Below are 22,415 nucleotides of genomic sequence, written 5' to 3'. Positions count from 1 at the left end.
GATTTTGATCTTGCAGCAGCAGTTTTCATATTAAAAACACACAGAACTCACACAGAGCTGATGTACGGTTAGTTAGAAAGACTATTTAAAAATATATATACACATGTGCATAAAAACACTCCAAAATATATAAAAAAATAAAACTACATTTACAAAAATATTCAGAATAACATCAGACAGAACTCCCTTAGTGCAGATTAAAGTTGATTTTTTAAACATTTTCTGTGATTTGTAACCAAAAACAGTTGATTTAATCGTATATTTGCTGTATTTTAGTTGTTTTAAACTTCCTGCTAACACACTGAACTCTGATTTAACCGGACACCTACAGTTCATGGGTGCAGTTGGCAGGTTTGTCCATCCGATGTCCCTCCTTCAGCAGCTTAAAGAGCTCCTCCACTGGGATTCCCGGGTACGGCGAACCTCCCAGGGTGAAGATCTCCCACAGCAAAACCCCGTAAGACCACCTGAACGCACAGAGACACAAAACACGCTGAAAACACATCGCAGGTCGAACAGCAGCAACTCAGAAGGAAGCTCCCTTCGTCCAGAAACCGATCGATCTGTTCGGGGGCGAATATTGATCTTAAATAGTGTTAACTGCACCCAATTTAAAAATCTATTCCAGATTGTTATTGTCTCAGACAGCTGGTCAATCCTGGTGAAAATCAACATCTCTTCCCCCAAGCAAGAAATAAAAGACACGAAAGGAATAAAACGGGCACAGAAGTGAGCCGAATAATGATTTCTGTCAATGTGTTAATCAGTGATTAGATGCAGCGCTTCGTTCTCAAGAGACAAGCCAGTTTTAAAGCCAAACAGAGGTGTTATTCTAGACTTTTTAAAGCCAACAAATGCCTTTAAGGAACTAAAACCACCTCATCTGTGGCTCTCAGGCCCAAATCCTGGATGCAAACCTATAAAAACGCTGCACAAAAACCTCTCAAACTTTCCTAAAACAGCTGCTTACTTGAGGTTTTTTCAGCAAATGTTACTGAAGAAGAGTAAACAGTGCATTTGATCAATATCAGGAGCAGAACACATGATTTAATTGTGGGTTTTGGTCTTTTCATGGAGTATTTTCGGCCTAATCTGGGACGATTTGAGCCACATTTGCAGCTGTTTATTACATCAATTCAATAAAAACCTCCCTGACAGCATCTTTGATGCTGCGATGAAGCTGGCCTGACTTTAGTCCATTCAAAGGAGACGTTCTCTCTGCATTGGTGTCGCTGCTCTGACACTGTGATGTGGCAGTAAAACTACTACATATGCAGCACTGACAGACAGACATGAGCTTGTAGAAGACTAAAATCTGCCAGCAGGTTTTAAAATGATGTTATCTTTAAAAATCGACACAATCACACCATTTATCAGAGCCAGAAACTGTGAAAACAGAGAGAATGCCCAGATTTACAACTTTATAACTGTCCTTGAACTACTCCTTGGTGACGTAACCAACACAACCAAATCAAAAAATCCTGTTTAAAAAAAAGAAAAGAAAATAAATCGTCAAAAATAAGCGGGTTGCTTTAATCAAAATCTGTAAAAAAAGTAAAAGTTCTGCAAACGTTTGTGCAACAAAAAAGCCACGAGTGACTCAGCTGCAATGGATAGTCACATGACAAAAATGTAGAGACTGTTTGGTTGAACTGCAGGCCGTGTTTACATAGACAAGTATGGAAATAAATTAAAAATAAAAGTAGAAAAACATCTTTAGTATGTAAAGTCACTATTTAAAATGAAAAAAAAAAGGTAACAGCCTTTGCAGAAAATGCTGAACACGTTGATTAATAAAATAAAACAGATTATCAAATAAATTAAACTTAAATTTGATTGATTTTGTATGATTTATGGCATTATAACTGCACAGAAAACATTTCTAATTTCTCTCTCCTTCTATTCCTGGCTGTGCTGTTTCCATAAAAGTGCAGGACTTTATATCACAGTGAAAAAATGAGCTCACAGTGAGTAAAAATGTAAAAAAAGAACAAAATAAATGCCTAGAAACTGCCTGGAGTTCACTGACAGCCAGACTGACTGATAAACATCTTGTCAGCAGCTCTTAAATGCACAACAACAACACTGCCCTGAGAGCAGCTCCTTCATGCAAAATAAAAAACCAGAACGATGCAACTGCACACAAGTAAACACGCAGGAAACTATCTGCAGCCACGTTCAGACAAACCGACCACCTTTCCTTTTATTCACCCGCATATCCACACCGTCTTCCTCAGTGTCAGTTTGTTTTCCTGCTCAGAAGACATGTCTGAGCTCCCTCTGCCTCTAGCCAGGGTTGTTGTGTTTCCACAGAGGTGCAGGACTTTAAATTGTTGGGAAAACTGTGCTTGGAGTTCAGATGGGAAAATAAAAAAAAACGACTTTAAGCATGCAAATTAAAAGAGGTGTAATCACGCGTTTGCTGTGTTGATGTGGACGGAAAACTCTCAGACGAGCATCCAGAACATTGTTGACGCAAACAGCTTCAAATTTATGTGCATTTGCTTTGTAATTTGGCTGCGAAACGTCACCTAAAGTGGCGCGCCGAAGATGAATGGAAAACCTTATTATACAGTATCTACAGTGCAGCTGCCGTCCAACCCAGAACCTCCGGCGGCTCCAAACCAAGCCATCATCTCTCTTTCATTCTCCCTCAGTGGCAGCAGCTTGACCGAGCGGCCGCATTTATTCCTAAATGGCTAAAAAATGAGGGAAGGTAATCAGATAATGGGCGGCCTATTAACCCGCCGTACTATTGTTGGGCCGTTCGTCCAGTGAATCAGAATGAGACGCCCCCTCTCGCTGCAGCGCCCAGCGGGTTTAATCTAATTATCCTCGCTCCGGTCCGGAGGGCGGAAAAAACAGCCGCTGCTGGCCGAGCCGGCTGGTCCGAACGCTGAGGGCCTGAGCCGAGAGAGAGACATCAACATTCACGGGGAAAATAAAGCTCAGGTTGTTCTGGGCGTAAACAAAGCAGGTTTTTAGGGTTGGAATGGGTTCACGAACACCCTGTGAACGACCTTAAGGATCAGAACAAAGGGCAAGCATTTATTTTTTAGTGGCACCTGCAGCAAAGTATGAGTTTGGATTTGTGAGATTTAGATGTTCTGTGTACGTGAGGGGAGAATTTAAAGGCCACTTCATGCATAAGTAAGCATCGTCCCTCATATCAAGCACAGCATACACTCTTGTAGGTGTTTCTAAAAGGCTTTGCACTTTCTTGCAGAATATAGCAGCTGCACAGACATAGCACAGGATTTCTGGAGAATTCAGACCTTGGAAAAGCACGTAGCCGCGAATCAAAGCGCGTCCAAACTCCTGCAGCGACGACTTCAATCGCAGCTCTTTTAACGACTAATTATAAAGGTGTGAATGTCCTCACATAGCCTCTCCTCTGAACTATCATTTGCTTTGAGCTTTATTTTCCTGGCACGCGTCTGGTCGGTAACATTTGTACAGCGGTGTGTACAGTCTGCACCGATCGGCCTCAAAGCTCTGAGCTTCGAAACCCGTCGTTGGGTTTGAAAAGCAGTTGGATTCTCCATGTACAAATGACGATTTACAAATTCTCCCAAAATAAAGTGTGTGCAGTCCCCACATTCTGTAAAAAACAAAAAATTCTGCGTTCCTCGGCGCAAATCTGAAGCCTTTAGTGACTCAGCTGTGAAAAACAGTCACTGGACAACAAATCTGGAACTTTTCGGCTGAACTGCAGGCTGTGCATACACAAAGCAAAAAGTAGTAAAATATCTCTAGTATGTAGAGCCACAATTTGTTTTTCCTGTATTGGTGGCAGCTGAGAGTCTTGTGCATCCTGATTCTATTTTTTTTGTAAAATATATAATCAAAGAAACCATTTTCTACTGAGTTCTCTCTACTTCTAGCCTTGGTTTTGATGTTTCTATAAGGTTGCAGGACTTTATATTTAATTCAAATCTGACTAGTTTTGTTCCAAATATTTCTTCCTGTCGTGGGTTGAAAAGCCGCTGAAACTACACAAAGAAAGATGTCAAATATCTCCACACTGACAGAAGAACAATGCTGCTTAAAGATTAAATTCAGCCACAAGGTGGATCTGTAGCTCACATAAAAATGCACCATTATTATTCATTTTTAAATGAGCACACTCTCTGCTTTCCGTCTGCCGCTGCTGCCAAAAGAGTTGCTGATTATCTGGCAGAACCTCGCGTTCGAGCCAGGTGGTTTGGAGAAATCGACCGCGACTTTATTGTCTTACATCTGATTTTAGCAGCAGTTCTGCAAGTCGTCGCCGTTTTCACATGCAGCTCTGCCTCCCTTCTTGATTTATTTAGTCTGTTGTCGTGCGGTTTCCATCCTGGAGACATTTTAATACAGTTTTTTGGAGATAATGTGCAGTCAAGACACTGTTGAGCTTTTTTTTTCTTCTTTCTTCTGCAGAAAAAAATGTCTCAGCAAATGTATTGTGTTGCACATGCTGCTAAATGCAAAGTTTTCAGTCATGTTGCTCTCCTCTATATGGTAGCTGATCTCCTGATTACAAGCTTAGCAAAGACCACCAGCGTCATAATCTGCTGCGCAATGTTTAATTAATTGCATATTAGTAGGGATTTCTCCAATTAAAGCGATTGCTGTGTCAGCGCCATCAGCTCCAGGTTTGAGCTCCACATGTTTATACAACAGCTTGTTTCAGTTCACACTTCATCCACCTTTTCTGCTTCTAGTGCGTCACCGCCAAGGTGCGGTACGATTTGTTCCCCGCCGCTTTTATAGGCCGACACCTTTCGAAGCCGCTCAGAATAAAATCCTCACCTCGCCGACTTTGGCAGCGAGGAGGAAAGCTTTACTGGCTGGTGAATGAATTTGAAAAGTAAATTCATCTTGTCTCGATGTGATGATGTTAATTTACTTAAAGGGCGCGCAGTTTCTCTGCACAAAAAAGAGGTGTGAAATAATCCCATAAAAATGGCTCCCAAATGTTGTCGCATTTGCAGCTGGGAAGTTGAAACGAACCTAACTGCACGAACTGCGAAGGTTTCGTGTCATTTTCAGCTGTGTTTCATTGTTTCATCGCTTTAATGTGTTTTAATTGAACAGGAAAAAAACAAAAAACCATCACGGGTCAAAAGTCGAAGTCCCGCAGGGCGTGTGAGAGTAAACTGGCTTCAGAGCGACTACTGTATAAAGGGAGGAGGAGGAGGAGGTTTGGCGGGAGGATCGACTCTGTAATCCAGACCTGCTGAAATAACAGAGCGGGCTGATTCTCCCCTCGGCCCGTTCCCAGTCTAGTGTAATCACACGGCGAGCCAGTGTTGACAGGGGCCCGTGTTTGGCTTGGATGGCTGCGCTGGGGACACAGCGTCTGGCTTTAACCGGCGGGGGGGTGAAATTCGGTTTAAAAAGGCGGCTACTGCAAGACAGATTGACTTTGTGACCTCCTCGCCTGAACTCGCCTTTCATTCTGTCGATCGCGGAAGCAATCAGAGGTCGTAAAAGTCTCCTCCGAATCCTTTGAAACCGAAAGAAAAAAAAAAAAAACGGCCCGAGGGAACACCTTGAGATAAATCCACCGACCCTCTTATCTCCGCCTGTCCTGGAGCAGGTTGGATTTGCGCTGACAAAACAACGGTAGGACGTTGGAGCTACCGCTGTGTTTCTTTCCACCTCTGATGTCGCGTCGGGAGATTAAAGAACAAACGCGCCGAGGAATGCGAAGCCGTCGATACGCAAGAAACTCGGGATTATCGGGCGGGCGGAGTCGACAGCGAGCGGGAGATGTTTGGAGAGGGGAACGCCGCGATTCTGTATTCACATGCGCTTGATGCTAACGCGCTCAGTCATGATATTTCAGCACCCAGATTCCTCCGGTGTACAGCAGCCACACATGAGTGGACGGTCGGCATGCGACGGTTGGTTTGTGCAAACTCACACATCGCTCTGGTGCGTGTAGACCCGGTCGAACAGAGCCTCCGGAGCCATCCATTTCACGGGCAGACGGCCCTGAAAGAAGAGAAACACAACAGAACCGCAAGTCAGCAGAACCGTTCTGTACACAGCAGACGGCAAAATATGAACCCAAACAGACAAAGTCAACTGGTGAAGTTCATCGAGTGGCTGCTGTGGAAATATCGCTAAAGGACAACCATACAAGTTAACATACACTTGTAAAGACCACGTATATATAGTATTGAGTTTCCAATGACTCATATAACTCTTAATTTTCTATAATGGAACAATTGAAACCCATTTTGGTTCTTGCTGGGTCAAGATATACATATATTGGCCATTTTCAGCTCAGTTAGGCGCTTTTGGTAAGCTTCTTTCAAGCTTCTGGTTGTACCATTGACCACTCCTTTAACAGAATTGGTGCAGTTCATCTCAACTTGTCTTTCTAACATGTTTCTTCATCACAGTCCACAGGTTCTTGATGGTTTAAGTCAGGACTTTGGGAAGACCAGTCTAAAACCTTAATTCTATCCTGATTTAACTATCTCTTTACCATTTTTGGTGTATGTTGTGGCTCATTGTCTTGTTGGAAAACCCAACTATATCCAAGATCCAACCTTCTGGCTGTTGGTTTTAGGTTTTCCTTCACTTTACTTCCTTTACTTTTCGTAAAGCACCAGTTCCCCTGGCAGCAAAACAACCCCACAGCATGATGCTGCCACCACCATGCTTGATGGTGGGTTCAGTGTTCTTGGGGTTAAAGGCCTCATCTTTTCTTCCCCAAACCTATTTCCAGTCATTGTGGTCAAACAGCTAAATTTTAGTTTTATCTGACCAGAACTTTCCTCCAGAAGGCTTTTTTCTTTGTCCTTGTGATCAGCAGCAAACTACAGTTGAGCCTTAAGGTGCTGTTTCAAGAGGAAAAGTTTGACTGGCTCGACAGATACTGACACCGGCAAGTGCACTTTTGCTCACAACTGTATTTGCTCAGACTAAACAGAAGCAACTTAAACCTAATGCAACAGACAAAGATCAGATCAGCAGCTATCGGGTCAAATAAGGAAACAGACATTCAATGCAGCTTTTGAAATCCAATCATAGCCACGAGTAGCTTTCAATAAAACAGCTTCATATTGTCAGCATGAAAGCATTCAGTCACATATTTAGCCCATTAAAAACTAATCCAATTTGGAGTTGTGTTGTACTTTCCTTCTGTGACCTGACTGTGACATTGAAAAGATGAATGAAACTGAAGAGCCACTGAGTGCGTAATGCTCTGCTGTAGCCGACGCAATCCCGTCCCACAACTTAAAACAGGCATTATTTCCCTCACAGAGAAGCCCGCAGATGGAATGGGACTCACGTTTGTGGTCTTTTTGTAGTAGTCTATATTGTGCACGTCTCTGGCGAGGCCGAAGTCGGCGATCTTCATTACGTTGTCCTCCGTGACAAGGACGTTTCTGGCTGCCAGGTCTCTGTGGATGCACTGGAGGGAGGAAATACAAACACTTTAAGCGCACATTCGACAGAATACAATGCACTTGAGTGAATATCGCCACACAAAGATCCTCATGGCTAATATTTGCCTTTACCCCAACTACAAAACCTCTTGATAACCTTTAATGAACTTTACTTTTTGATTTTGTCATGCTTTGAACCATCTCAAACAGTTTACCTCACTTAGACACATTCCTATTTCTATATTTAGCCCACAACTCAGTTCAAACACACCAAAACCTCACTACAACGGGTCAACCATAATGTTACCGTGATTTGATTTCAAAAGGATGCACATAAAATGCAAATAAAATGGTATTTACTACACTGAACGTAAAGTGTGTTGGCCTCGTCTAGCATGCAAAAGAAACAAAACTTCCTATAGCAAAGCATCCTTCTCTTTCTCTTTACTTTGGGATAATATTTAAGTTGAAGCAGCACAGCATGTATGTGGCTGACCTTCTGCGAGGCGAGGTACTCCATGCCTCGGGCAACCTGGTAGGCGCAAGACACCAGGTCTTTGAAAGTGAGCTGCTCATCGGGGATTTTGCAGGTGTCGAAGGAGTAGTCCATGCCCGGCGGCCGCCTCGCCCGCAGGTACTCCCTCAGGTTACCTTTGGAGGCGTATTCCACCAGGACGTACAGCGGACCTGAAGGCAGCACCGACAATAGAATCACTTTCAGGACACGGTTTATTCCAGCGTTAAAACAATCTAGACTTCGCCGCAGCCTCACCGTCCTGCGTGCACGCTCCGAGCAGGTTGATAATGTTTTTGTGTTTCCCAATCATCTTCATCATCTCCATTTCCGACACCAGGTCTGACAAATCTTTATCCGTGGCGTCATCTGAGGCGAGAGAATGAGAACGTAAAGCCGGATCAGAACGGCACCGCAGAGGGCCATTTGTACTGATGAAGTGCCTCTCTTGTAATGAATAGTTCGGAGACACAAAAGGACAAAAACACAGATAAGAGAGAACAAAGACAAGTCCAGACGAACTCAGCAGATTATTATGTAGAGAGACCGAGTGAATGTGTGAGAAAAATGAAGCACAAAAGGCACAATCCTGCTGATTTCCTTCAGGAAATCACCAAACGCAGCGGCACCGCCGTCGCTGCAGAGATCGTGCATTAATTCCTGGATTGCAGCCACGCCGATGACTAACCTTTCAGCATTTTCACAGCGACAGTCAGCGGCTTGTTGGGCTTCTCCTTGTCGATGCCGACGGCCTCGGCCATGACCACCTGCCCGAAGCAGCCCTCTCCCAGAGGTTTCCCCAGAGTGAGCCTGAAACAAAGGCAAGACGACTTTAGAGCTGGGAGTTGAGGTTTGTTTATGTCTCTTTACAGACTGTGGACATTATATAAAAGATGGATGGAGCCACTGTGTTGTAAACCACTGGCGTGCACACTACTGTTGTGAAGCTTTGAGTTTGGTGATATTGGAAAAACCAGACTCTGTGACATTTGTCTTTCTGCAAGACATATAGTACACAAAATACTGAAAATACATGAATTTTCACCAGCTGACTTGAACAATTATCTTTAAGGAATTAATAGTTCTTGAAGATTGGGGTATTTTTTTTGCATCTGCATCCAAAATTTATTTCTAAAAAGGCTTAGAAGCTACTTTTTACTGTTATCTTTTTGTACTTTTTGCAACCTTTCTCATCTAGTGTAACACTGATAAAGGTATGCAAAGTGGTATTTTCTTTGGCTGGCATTCAGACCAAACAAATTAGTTCTGTTGTCTTGTGTTGTGGCAACAATCGCAAGACACTGCCAACAAAGTACATGCTTGGGTCAATGCCATCCTTTTTGTAGCTGAAACATTTTGTTGTGTTTCATTTCGCAACCAAATCTTCCTATTTGTTAGTGTTTTTCTCTTGGTCCTCGTTCATGTGGAGCCTGCATGTCAACAAATGGAGCGTCTTTTAAATAAAAATCTGTAATTCAGTGTAAATTGGAGTAAATTATGTTGTGTTCAGGACTTCTCTTGTGGATTAGTGAGTGAAATTGAGAACTGTGTGAGTATTCTTTTTGCACCGAGCAGCAGAAAAGTTGCAAAAACGTGTTGATTTTGCCTCAATTCACAATGTTGCAAGAATATATTGTGCTGGTAGAATTGAGGGCCCAAAAATTCATTAAAAAAATGTGTACTGAGGTAGCAAATCAAGTGAGAAGTTGAGCCATTCTCTCATAGACATTTGTACAACTGGACTTCTTTTTGCAACTGTAACAGTCGCCCCCTGCTGGCTGTTGGACAGAATGCAGGTTTTATGCTTAACTTTCCAGATCCAGAGTCTACATCCATCTTTTATATACAGACTACTGTACAGACATCTGTATTTTTGATGAGATAAATTTGTGCAAAGGAAGCTACAAGGATGTTGCACGATGTCGTTTTCTTCTTACCTCGTTCGAGGAAACTCCCACTTGGGGTCGGAGGGCAGCTCGAGCTCCGAGACGTTGGCGAGCATCGGTCCGTCGCTGGATGACAGCCGGGCGATCCTGACCAGCGGAGTGTTGGAGTTCATGGACGAGTTGGAATCCAAGGACACCTGCTTGGGTGCAAAAAGAAACTGTTATAGTCTCTGAAAAGAGCAAAGTGATGTGTGTTGAAACAAGAAGACAGAAGGAAGAAGAGAAAGTCTGACAGTGAGCTAAACACTAAATCTAATATTTGACTGGAAGGAAATTTAATTTGTCACATATTTGTAATGTAAGTTTTTGATGATTTCTGCTCTGAATTGATTAATTTGATTGTTTCATATATTTATTATAGGTCTTCTGGAAATTTGACAAAATGTGCTGGGTGAAAGTATACATACAGCAAGTCTAATATTGGGTTAAATGTCCCTTTGGCCATTTTCACTTCAACTAGCCGTCTACAAGCTTCTGTCAAGCTTCTGGTTGTTTGTTGACCCTCCTCTTGACAGAGTTGGTTCCACACAGACTTGTTTCTTCATAACAGTCCACAGGTTCTTGATGGGGTTTAAGTCAGGACTTTGAGGACACCAGTCGTAAACCTTAATTCTGTCCTGGTTGAACCATTTCTTTACCGCGTTTGATGTGTTTTTGGGGTTGTTGTCTTGCTGGAACACCAAACTGCATCCAAGAGCAACCATCTGACAGATGATTTTGGGCTTTACTGAAGAATGTGGAGGTAATCCTCCTTCTTCATTATTCTATTCACTTTGTGTAAAGCTCCAGTTCCACCGTAAGCAAAACAGCCCCAGAGCATGATACTGTCACCACCATGCTTGACAGTAGGTTTGATGTTCTTGGAGCAAAAGGCCTCACCTGAACAGTTTAATTAAAAGTCCTTGCCACTTTATTGAAATTAAAATCATTACAAGCTGAATTTTCAATTTGTTTAGCTATGCTAAAAACTCTAATTGATTTCTGTTAACCAAGACGAAGCCAGCGTCTTAATTAAAGCAAATTCCTCATTGAAAAAACACTTTGTCTCGGAAAATAAACAGAAAAATGCTTCCACAGATTCAAAACAGTCGCAAGTTAACCTTGATTTGAAATGTAAAAAACCCATTTACTGGGTGAATAAATGATAAAATAACTAATCCAGATGGAGCTCTCTCTTTGGCAGCGAACATCACACATCTCAGGAGCAGCGTCATCGCTCAGTTTCCCTGAAAAACAGCCGGACTTCTGACACCGGCAGTGACTTTTACAAACAGCCGGCCCGTGGCTTCGCACAGGAGGAGGCGGGAGGTAACAAAGACGAATGAAGGAGGATGCAGAGGTGGGCGAGCGAGCGGCGAGGTGTGGATGGACGTCTCTATCCATCAACAAGCTCCATTTCCAGATCGGCCGGTCGTGCCGCTGGGCCCGTGGGCTCGACATCCTCCCACCATTTATCTGGCTGATGGCTCCGGCCAGCTTTTTGATAGATCTGTTTATGTCAGAGTCGGCCAGCTCGGCCCCTTCAGGTGGGGTCCTGAAACAAACATGTCCACTTACCAGACTCCTCGACTGGAGGAAAATGAGAAAAATGCTGTGAAGCCCAAAAAAAAAAAAAAAAAAAAAAAGAAAGCAAAAGCCCTGACCACAATTTCAGAGGCATGAAAAGTAATATCTGATAGAACATGCCAGGAGGTTTACAGGAGATTTACTCAGAGTTATGAAAAAGAAAGGAGAGAACCTGGAGATTAGCTTTACAAAAACGAAGCAAAGATTACAGAAAAATGCAATAAGAACTTTCCCTGCACTACCTTATAAGACCAGTTATATGAAGGTAGCAGAAATAGAAAAGCTTTAGAGGCTACAATTAGGGGATCTTTCAAAAGATGAGCTTTCAACTTGATATAACCTAACAAGACCTCTTTATGTAACAAGGACAAACACGCTATTTTACAACCCTCACAGCGAGAGCCTCACTTTGGGTTTAAAAGTCGTGTGTTCGTTTTCCAAGAACTGAATTACGACTTTCAGGTCATAGTTTTCTTTTCTAAAAATGTATCTTTTTGCATCTCGAGGAGCGCAACCCTTTAATTATGAAGCTGGAAAGCTGGAATTTGCTCCGAACAGCCACACAGCGGCCCTGTCCTGCTCACAGCGGGAGTCCGGCAGGGCGGGGTCGGACGGATAATGACAAACTCATCGACGGCGCAGAAATTCAGGCGATCTTTGCAAACAGAACGCAAGAACAAGATGTGCGACGGTGCCTGGATTACAACTACTGCAAGAGGCAAAATAATTGAGCTACGCTGCACTGCTCGATAGTATTCTGCAGACTACTTAAAACATTTAAAAAAAGAACAGAAAGAGATCCTCATATAGAATTCTTGTAATGGAGTGAACAGCGGCTGGTTAATTAGTCAGGACAGCCTACAAGGAAGATTAGTCGAGTCAGGACTTCAGAAAGCCTTTTTCCCTTCTTGGACATGTCTTTTTTTGACTCAGACTTGTGTTTTTCTAGCCACTGATGGTTGTTGACTCCGTTTTTTCCTCGTCTGTCTGGAAAGCACAAACCAACATCTTGCAAAGTTAACCCTCTGAGCCCCAAAATTGATTTATGAGAGCCTGAAACTGCAAAAACAGAATGAATCGTAAGATTTTAAACTTTCCTTGAACTACTCATCTGTGACGTGTCTTTCCATAAAAAAAAAACCCCAAAACAAATATAAGCTAAAAATCCAGATGTCTCATCAAATGACATCAAATGTCTTTAATGTAAAGAATCAAGTCTGTTGTTGACTATTGGTGGTACGTTTTGCTACCTTTGCTAAGAGTCAGGTTGGTTGTTTCCTGCAAGTCTTTATGCTGAGCTAAGCTAAGCAGTTGCTAGTGCTAGCTTCATATTGTGGTATATTCTGCATGTTTACTCTGTCTTCATATCATCGTAATATGTGTAATTACTGGACTTATGATTGATTGTCCAACTCTGATATTGTGAGATTCAGTGTTTTTGGCTTTATATTTAACAGAAAACCATTCGTCATTTTCTAATTGGATTGCCTCAAAGATCTATATTGGGTCCACTATTTTTTTTTAGAATTATATTTACTTAAACACCGAAGTTTGTAAAGCCATTTTGCCATTTTTGTTCCATTATATTCTTAATATTACCTTTGATATTGCCTTAAATGATCATCTGTCTGGTAACTGGATTTGTTTGAACATGTCTGAATATGGATTGTGCAACTCTGATATTGTGAAATTAGGCAAAACCGTTGTTTGTTTTTAGACTTCCTGTACTTTCTGTACCTCTGCTTTGTGTCTGTATATTTGACAGAAAGCCATTTGTATGTTTTTCTCCTCAGAGTGCCTCAAGGATCTATTCTGGGATCACTTTTTGTCTTTTAGAATTAAATTCACATAAACACCAAGGTTTGAGAAGCCATTTTACCATTGTTATATTCTTACTTTTGACTGTGATGTTGCCTTAAATTACATTCTGTTTGACTTGTTTAAACATATATGAATACTGATTGTGCAACTCTGATGTTGTGTGGCTTCGTTTCCCCAATCTTCTCATTCTGAGCTCTCGTCAGCAAAGCGAATAAGCAAACTTGTTATCACTTTAGTCTTAAACTGAATATGATTGGCCTGATCTTTGTAGATATTCTGCTTGAACTCGGACTTGAACGCAGCCCGAAGACACGACGGGCGAGAGGAGCTCTTCACTTCTGCAGGCCGCGGAGTTGCAGCTGCTCCACTTTATGTTTCTCCCCAAACAGTTGAGGGCCGAGTTTGTGTTACACAGAGAGTGAAATCTAAAACTAACACTGACAGTCACAGGAGGGCATAAATATCCCTGAGCTGAATCTGCTCCAAGATAAATGTGAACACATGTCACCAGTGTGATGCCTTCCAGCGTCCGCACAGCGTCATTAAAACAGCGGGACGGCGAAAGATCCACGACAGATAGACGTGCAATAACTGTCTCTATTTACTTATGCTCCAGCTTGCGTGAGTCCAGTCCTGCATGCACTTCTTCTTTCAGAGACAAAGACGACTGTGGCAACGACTGCAAAGCTAAACTACAATAAATAGACGAGGAGAGTGAAAAAGAGGGGAAAGTGTTGTACGAATCTTGTATCTACTTTCTGTTACCTGTCTCTTGAGGGGGAACTTTGACAGCTTTTGCACGGGAGGCGTCGGCAGGGTCTTCTGGGTGGTCATCCTCATGCGGCAGAGGATGACGATGACCACGGCGAGGATGAAGAGCACGCAGCCCGTCACGTAGATGAGGATGTCGGCGTAGTAGTCCTCTTTCTCCGGACTCACTGCTTCAAAAACATGCAAAAAGTCAGTCAAAATTCACACTTGATAACATTTTTTTTTCTCTCAGTTATGATGAAGTTGTTTTGCTCAGTAGCACGTTTCACCCGAATTGATTTGAGGGGTCGTTTTCCATGAAATAATGTCCATAAATCAACACAGCATCAGATCTGAAAGTTGTAAAGTGTGCATTCACTTTCTGAGTTGAGACAGCAAAATAATCAGCTTGTAGTTTTATCCCACAGCAGGTAATTGCACCTGTGATATGCTTCTCCCCGGGGAGGTAATTATTGTCTTGAACAGCGAACACAGAAACGTCTTTAAATTGCCTCGTAGCCTTGAGACACATAAACAGACGATCTGCTCTGATTAAAAAGCGTCTCCCGGCGAGGGGACGGATCGCATGTTCGGTTCGTTCAATTAAAGGGGTGATGACACACTTTCGACGCGCTTAAAAGCGTGTTAACAAGTAGCAATCTGCGATAATGCAAGATAATTAGGTTTGGAAATGAACGTTTCAGTGTTGTGCCACTGAGCAAAACGTGAAACTGTCAAAAGAGTGCAGTCGCAATTATGGTTTGGTGGAGTTTGTAATGTAGGTGAGAAGAAAAATGACAAGATATCGGAGACCCGGAGTGTGAAGAGGAATATACCTGGAAGCACCGTCAGCCAAGCAGAGTGGTAAGCATAGCCGATAGAGTTCCCTGCCAGACAAGTGTACTCGCCCGCATCCTCAAAAGACACATTGGTCAAGAAGAGCACCTCTAGCTCCTTATCTGTAGTGTTAATACCGGCCGTCTGTGGAGGATGAGAAGTGGGGATAAGAGAGGAGGAAGAGGGAGAAGAGAGATATCGTGAGCCCAAAAGCTTATTAGAGGAAACACCAAATACGCCCTGGAGATAAAGGACAGGACGGAGGATTTGAAGTTTCCTTTCCGCTGACACCTGAAAAACACCCAAGCAGCACCATCACCGAAAGAAGCTCACCGGTTCAACTGAAGGCCACGGGCGCTTTTAGATATAAATGAACTTGTAGTTTCAGGTTGTCTCTAGATTCCAGTGCAGTGGTTTGATTTAACATGGAAATGGACGGAAGTTTCATCCCCTCTGTGGTCATGTGCAGCCCAACAATTTGTGACCAGAGTACAAATCAAATGCTTGTTCTAATGAAAGGAGATTCTTCGACATCCACACCTTTTCAATTCCTAATTAACAGAGCTGCAGTTGAAGTAGTCACTGCTGGACTTTGGAGATGTTTTGATTTGTCGGCGGTTCCCAAACACAGATGGAGGTTCTAAAATCTCCAGCCGTCTCGTGCTATTTCCGCCCACCGGTCTTGGCACACCTCAGAAACAGTAATTAACTTGGTGCTTCAGCCCAATCTGTAAGTAGCTGCTATATCTTGTAAAAAAAAAAAGAAAAAGGCAAAACCACAGTCTTGAAGAAATGTCCACAGAAGTTGTGTGTGTTTTTCTCCATTGAATACAGCCTGTTTTGTACATTAAAAAAACACTACACAAATTTTCTACATATGCAAGAATCTCTGGAATATCCGTGTTTTGTACTGAGAGAGGAATCTATGCAGTATGCAGTGTTCCTCATGTCAGTAATTCTACTCATGAAAGAATCTGTGCCTTTCCATTGTTGTTCAACATATAGATACGTGCAATATTGTTGTTTTCCATATTCAGAAGAATCTGTGCAATATCAACATTTAGGTAAATTATGTTCTACTGATGTTCCCTACATGTTTGCACTATCCTCTGAATAAATCTAAATGTTATTGTACCCTGTATGAGGGGCAAGGTGTCCATCAGATGCTATCTTTGTTCCAAGTCTGCACTGTGGAAACCATGAATTGGCCTTTCCAGACAAAAACTGCTCGATTAGAAAAGGCTTTTCAACTACGAGGGAATTTTCTGTCACTTGCAACATCACCCGTGACCTTAAATTGAACCGGCGTACACTCCACCTGATGCAAAAGCAAACCAGATCCCTTCACCACAATGTCTCGTCTGCAGAAATCACAGCGAGTAAGCAGAAGTGTTCTTTGTTTTCAGACCTCCTGCGCTTTAGTGTTTTTTGGCTGCATACTTGACAGAAAACCATTTGTGTCTTTTTTTTTTTTCTCGGAGTGCCTCAAGGATCTATTCTGGGTCCACTACTAAAAATCAAATAAACACCAAGGTCTGTGCAGCCATTTAACCATTGTTGTTAAAATTTTAGTTCACCGACGGAAGATATAATTATCAAAATGTTGCTCCAGCTGAACAAACTTACATTCAGTGCAATAACCTACCATCCCTCCCAGCGCCGTTTCTTATAAATAAACTTAAAAAGAGCATCCCTGCAGTTGTGGTTTTTCTCTCCTTTGACTAATGATTGGTGTGATGACCAGTGGGGGAGCTCGTTTCAAAGCCGGTGTCTGATGTGGCTCGGTCGAAGGGAGAGGTGGAGGACTTGCTCTCCAAGCCTCGGTAATGAACATTGACATCCAGACCCAGTTATGAATCAGAGTCCTGCTGCATGCTTTCATATAAAAGCACATTAATATAGCTGGAGAATGCACTCCCGGAGAAATCAATACTGCTCTGTGAGTGTGGGTGGTTTGGTCAGAGGGGCTTTTATGTAGCCTACGTCTGAGTGTTTTTTTTTTTGTGTAAAGGTGTTTGCGGGTGAGACTTTTGAAGTCATGGCGGTAATTAATGGTGCAATACTGTGTGTTTGTTATCGATCGGGGAGGAAGAGAAAGTGGCACCGGGAGTTAAAATGGATGATCGCCATCAGCAAACGAAACGTGAGCACTTGAACTCAGAAGAGGAGAGTGTGGATTTATCTAAGGAATCTATTAGCGAACCCACAACCAAGAGGAGCAATGCAGAAACGAGGAGTCAGAGGAGGCGAAGGCGGTTCTCGCTCGGAGCTCAGGATTTACCTGGGTTGTGTATCTTAAGCCAGAAAGCGTTTTCCGACTTGCCTACAAAGTTTGAGGCGCGACACCAGTACTTCCCGGCGTCTTTCTCTGTCACGTTGGACAGTTTCAACTTACTGTGGGCCTCAGTGCGTTCACTGATAACGCTCTGCAAAGGGAAAAATGAGAGGCTCAGTGAGGCCTTCACGGATCCTGCAAGAACACACTGTGAGAAAATAAACCCTTTTCAGACATGCACTCCCTCCTGTTAATGAACTTTTTCATAAAAACTGGCAACATTACGAGGTCAGACCTGGTAATATTCCACTTGTAACACAGCACAAGCCTGAAGTACGGCCTTATTTGAATTGTGTGAAGCAATTTGAAGAGACTTTTTCACAATTTCACACCTATTACAACCTACAAAGTCCATAAAAATACAACTTTACTGTGAAGAAAACAGAATCTAACAGGTTAACTATTTGACTAACAGGAGCTGAAGTTTAGCTTGTCGCTCCCATTTCTTTTGTAAAATTTCCTCTGACTTTATTAATAACTGCAGCATCCAACAGCAGCAGGATCCACATGAGTGAGAGTTCAATGCATTAGCTAGATTATTATAACACATTGACAGCATTTTCAGCATTTGGAGGATCATAAATAATTAGATTATTAGCTATTTAGACAGTTATTTGAACATAAAACCGACCCATGTCCATTTTAGAAGATTGTTGATGCAGCAGTGTTGCATATCTCATGTCTGAAAAGGGCTTTACATGCAAACCTGTAAATGGAAACACACACTGGAATGCACAGCAACACTTCCTCATTATCACACTCACTTTATTGCAAATTCAACACAGCAGCTCCGCCACCAATCCCACCTCAACCAGGTTCATACACTGTTCGGTTCCTGTTGACGTTCTCGGCAACGTGCAATTAAAAGTTTATCGTCGCCGCGGCGGAGTGTGTGAGATATTGCAAACACCTCTCAACGAAATCACCATGAGCTCAAGGCACAAACACAGAATTGATTTACAACCTCTCAGTGTCAAGAAAAATTATAGGCGTCGTAAAAGTGAGGGTTTATGATGGAGCAGGTCGTGTGTTTGATTGGACAGGTGTAGCCAGGGAAGTGCGTTGCCAGTTGCTGTATTTTGTTGCGCTGATACCTGCTTATCTGTTTTGCATGTTAAGAATAAGCACTTTTTAGAACCTTGGAGACAGCAAGGCTAGCAGTTTCCCCCCGCTTCCAGTCTTTATGCTAAGCTAAGCTAACTCTGGCCTCTGGCTGCAGACTCACTGTGATGCACAAACGTGATGGAGGTGCACTGACACAAGCTGTCTGTTTGTGGGATTAAAAGCACAACCTGTAACATCTGAAACACACAACAACAACAACAACACCACACTTTGCATCCTTTGCGCTACACTGTAGGTGGATTAAAGCCACCACAGCGTTGTCAGTTTAGTACAGTAAACACACGCCGCTCGCTTCTCCGCCGAAGAAACTGCCTCTGAATTATTAAACGGGCGAAAGCACATAAAGGAGAAAACATATCATGTTTTATAGTTGCTTAATGAACATCCAGGGCTCGGCTCCAGACGCCTCCCCACGCAGGGCGAGTCGCTCATCGTTAACTCTTTTTCCAGGCATCAAAAGAGCGATTCAGGCGTTTCTCAAAAAAAAATATAAAAATCTAGCATGCATGACCCCCTCCTCCTCCTCCTGCATTTAACTCCTACAGTATATATGCCACACATGAGAGAGCATATCACGCTGAATGAACTGTGGTGGGCCCAGAAGAGAGTGACAGAGGGGAGGGAGGGAGGCGCACACAAATCTCAGTAAATACTGTTTCAATTATGTGGTAGTTGAAAATAGAGCGTGGAGCCGCAGTCTGGGCTGACAGAGCTGCTTTCCCCCTTTCTGTCTCTTTCTGGCGGCCTCTCCTTCTCACTCCGTCTGCCTTTTATCTCCCTATTTTAACCCTGTTTTCAAAGTTTTCTCATTTATGCGCCTTCCTTAAACGTGCCGGACAATGTACATACTCATCTTTTGCTTCAAAGTTGAATAAAATGCTTCAATGTTCATGTTGAAGCTGCAGCAAGCAAACAAAGGAGTAAATAAACTAAAAGTGATTTGCAACCCTCTGAACTTTTACATATATATATTATAAAGTCCTGCATCTCTATGGAAACAGCACTTTATTAGAAGGAGAGAGAGCGATGCTACAAATAATGAAAAAACATAACGAAAGTGGAATTTCTTGAGTATTTATTTAACTATTTTAGGAAAAAAACCTGGAATCAACATGTTGTTACATTATACACTGCCTGCAGTTCAGCCAAAACTTTCCTCAATTTTTGTCATGTGACTGTTGTTGGCAGCTTAGTCACTCATTGCTTCATGTATCTGACAAGAAGTGCAGAATTTTTTGTTTTTTACAGAATTTGTTTAGTCCAAACGGTATTTTTTTTGCAGATTTTTAAATCATCATGTAGAATAAAGTGTTTGTTTTTTTTCTCTGATGAAACGGCACATCTCAGATGAGAAGTTCAGGGACTGTCGGGATAGATTCTTTCTGTTTTTAGAGTTTTTGGTTCTGATAAATGGTGCAATTTGGGAGATTTATTAAAAAGATAAACATGGTGGAGGTTCTTAGGGTTCAGAGGATTTTTTTCTCTTCCTTCTCGGAAAACTTGTCATTTAATTCTTACTTCTTATGCAGAATGAAAATAACATTTAATGGATGTTTCCGTCTGTTTGCTTAATTATGCAATATTGGGAATTTTAATATTCAATCAGCGCTGTTTTGGGCCACCAGCTACCCTTAGCTATGCTGTAGCAAGTGAATAAAAGGTACTTAAACTACTATTTTTAATGTGTTGTCACAGATGTTTTCACTTTGGAACATCAGAGAAAAGCTGGTTTTATATTCTAAATATTATATTATACTTCATTCAAAAAAGAATCTGCTGAAGCCGAGGCCCTGGCTAACCTCCGCACCCAAGAAGCTTATTATCTGAGGCTTCGTCTGCAAAATTATCCATCACGACTGCAGCCTTTTCTGTTGATATTGTTCTGAAAATAGCGAGTTTGAAAGTTAAAAATCCATCAGCTCAGGAGAGAAGGTCGGACTTCTCTTCCCGTCTCCTTCACCTTTCGCTCGGTCGTCTCTGTCTCTCGATTTCACATCTTATTCCTGCCTCCCTGTTCTCCCTCCCTCTCGCCCTCCATCTTAACCCGCCGCTCTGTCACACTCCCTCGCTCTCCCTGCTGACTTTGCCCTTCCTTGTGTTCCCTCCACTCATTTTTTCCATGGCTTTTTTGGGTGCCTCTTCCCTCTCTCCTCCTCCTCCTCCTGAAACCACGCGACGCAGCACATCTGACGGCAGCGGCGGTTAACAGAGCCCGTCTCTCTGCCTGCATTGCCGCCACCACAGCAGTTAACTTAGTCCAAACCAGATGTTTGTTTTATTCCCTCTCTCTCCTCTCTCTCTCTGGAGGCAGAAAGAAAAGAGAGGAGGGGGGGGAGGCCAAATGAGAAAGCTCTTGGTTTTTCAATGGGAGTCTTCCTCTGTTCACCCCGAATCACAAAAAAAAAACACGCCCCACAGTGGGTTTAGGGTGTTGTCCTCTGCTGGCGAGGAATGTTTTTGACTCTATTCTTGAACACCAACGCTGTCTGGGGAGGCGAGGAGACCTCCTAAGACTATCTGACGCCTTCCCCGCTGCGTTTATTTAACCTTGATTTCACGAGGGAGCGCCTGTGATTGAAAAACCCTCTCGACGAGCGACAAGATGCTGCAGCGGAGCAACCGCAAAGGCTGCAGACAAACAAAACCAGACGAGAGGCAACTAAAAACACAGAATATTGTTGCACGTGGAACATCTGCACATCTGCAGTCGGTGTGATTGAAGAGTTCATTCCCAACATCAGCAACAAGTACCAAATGAAACGTTCAAACAGATAACCTCTAAGGTGGATTTGTGCTTTTATCTGGGTTTTATCTGTTATTGCTTCTGTTAACTATTTTGTTTTTCTTCTTGGGTCGAACTGAAGCTCAAGACGTCGGTTTTTGTCTGTTATTTTTTCAGGAAAATTCAATAAGCGAAAAGCACAAGAAGTGATGGGATCAGCTCGTGTTTATCTACTTGAGACAACACGATTTTAAAAGTATAATCTTTTTCTTTCCAGTAATGCTATGAGAAAATATAGATTTTACAGAAGGAAAACCATCTCCATGTGCTGATTGTAAATCTGTCACATCGAGAATAAAACATGACGACTTTAATCTCCTTTTCCGAGTTTAAGCAAATGTGGATTTTGCAATATGTCTGGTGGAGTTAATGTTAAGATAAAAGAGCAGATTTAGTTCAGTAATAATAAATGAAACAATAAATATTTTCCAGCACGTGTATGTATTTCTTCTCTCATATCTGCTTATTTCTAAAATATTCAGTGTAATATCAGTGTAACCAGTAAAAGACGCCTGGTTGATTGTTTGGTTAAACTACTTGTAAAATATTCTTTTATTTTATTTTCTAAAATGCACAAAAATATCAATTAAATTACCCAAATAAATCTATGTGTCTAATGTAAGATAACTACAATAATTAAAAGCTGGTAACTGTAAATGACCATGCAATTTGCATTTTAAAAAAAAAACAAAAAACAAAAACTGGGACGTAAAAATATGTTTTAAAATTTATCACAATATTTTCTTAAAATATAAAACTGTTAAATTCATTTTTGATACTCTAAACATAATCATAAAAAAAATTACATATGCACTCACAATTTTATTATGCATCATTAGTCTTTTTTATTATTCCGAAGTAAAAAAAAATAAAAAAATAAACTACACATAAATTTCTTGTGAAATGAAGGAGGAAAACATATTTTAATTGGGGAAAATTCTTGTATTTTTATGAGATGGTTATTTTATAGTATTTTTTTTGGCATCCCAGCAACCACAAAACAGCTTTTTTGTTTGTTTTTTTACAGTGTGTGTTGAACTATATTTTATTTCTTCTGGTGGAAGTTTGAAATGCAAGAAAACTGAAAAAGTCCCTCTTGACAAAAACAAAATCCCCCTTAAATGATATTTTAATTTAATCGTATCCATCTTCACCAGTTGCAATAATTGTTCAGGACAACAGCAGAATAAACTGAAGGTACCTCATTTTGGAAACGATTCATAGTGATACCATCCAGTCATTGAGTACACATGTCTGTGTGCTGCAGTGTGTTGCAGGTGAAGCTTTTCTCCCCCCGTAGTGAAGGTACAGCGTTCGAGGAATGAGCTCCTCAATTAAACGCTGCAGTAAAAAG

At 41.9% G+C, this 22,415-nt stretch overlaps 1 protein-coding gene across 6 annotated transcripts in view; it reads right to left on the bottom strand.

Moving 5' to 3' along the window:
• Positions 1-22,415, bottom strand: part of fgfr3 (fibroblast growth factor receptor 3) — a 99,116-nt gene that overhangs the window by 2,113 nt on the left and 74,588 nt on the right. For 2 of the 6 annotated variants that reach the window (XM_008289583.1, XM_008289587.1), the window contains exons 8-16: positions 14,819-14,963; positions 13,992-14,173; positions 9,837-9,982; positions 8,588-8,709; positions 8,158-8,268; positions 7,882-8,072; positions 7,289-7,411; positions 5,909-5,979; positions 330-467 (exon numbers count right to left, since the gene is read on the bottom strand). In XM_008289583.1, coding sequence (XP_008287805.1) covers positions 330-467; positions 5,909-5,979; positions 7,289-7,411; positions 7,882-8,072; positions 8,158-8,268; positions 8,588-8,709; positions 9,837-9,982; positions 13,992-14,173; positions 14,819-14,963 — 1,229 coding nt within the window. Of the gene's footprint in view, positions 1-329; positions 468-5,908; positions 5,980-7,288; positions 7,412-7,881; positions 8,073-8,157; positions 8,269-8,587; positions 8,710-9,836; positions 9,986-13,991; positions 14,174-14,818; positions 14,964-17,100; positions 17,246-22,415 lie in introns of all 6 variants that reach the window. The other 4 variants (XM_008289584.1, XM_008289588.1, XM_008289589.1 and 1 more) reach the window with 3 other exon arrangements.

The sequence above is a fragment of the Stegastes partitus genome, unplaced genomic scaffold (assembly GCF_000690725.1).
Source record: "Stegastes partitus isolate 25-593 unplaced genomic scaffold, Stegastes_partitus-1.0.2 Scaffold623, whole genome shotgun sequence".
NCBI lineage: Eukaryota > Metazoa > Chordata > Actinopteri > Pomacentridae > Stegastes > Stegastes partitus.
This window is presented reverse-complemented; position numbering and strand designations above follow the sequence as displayed.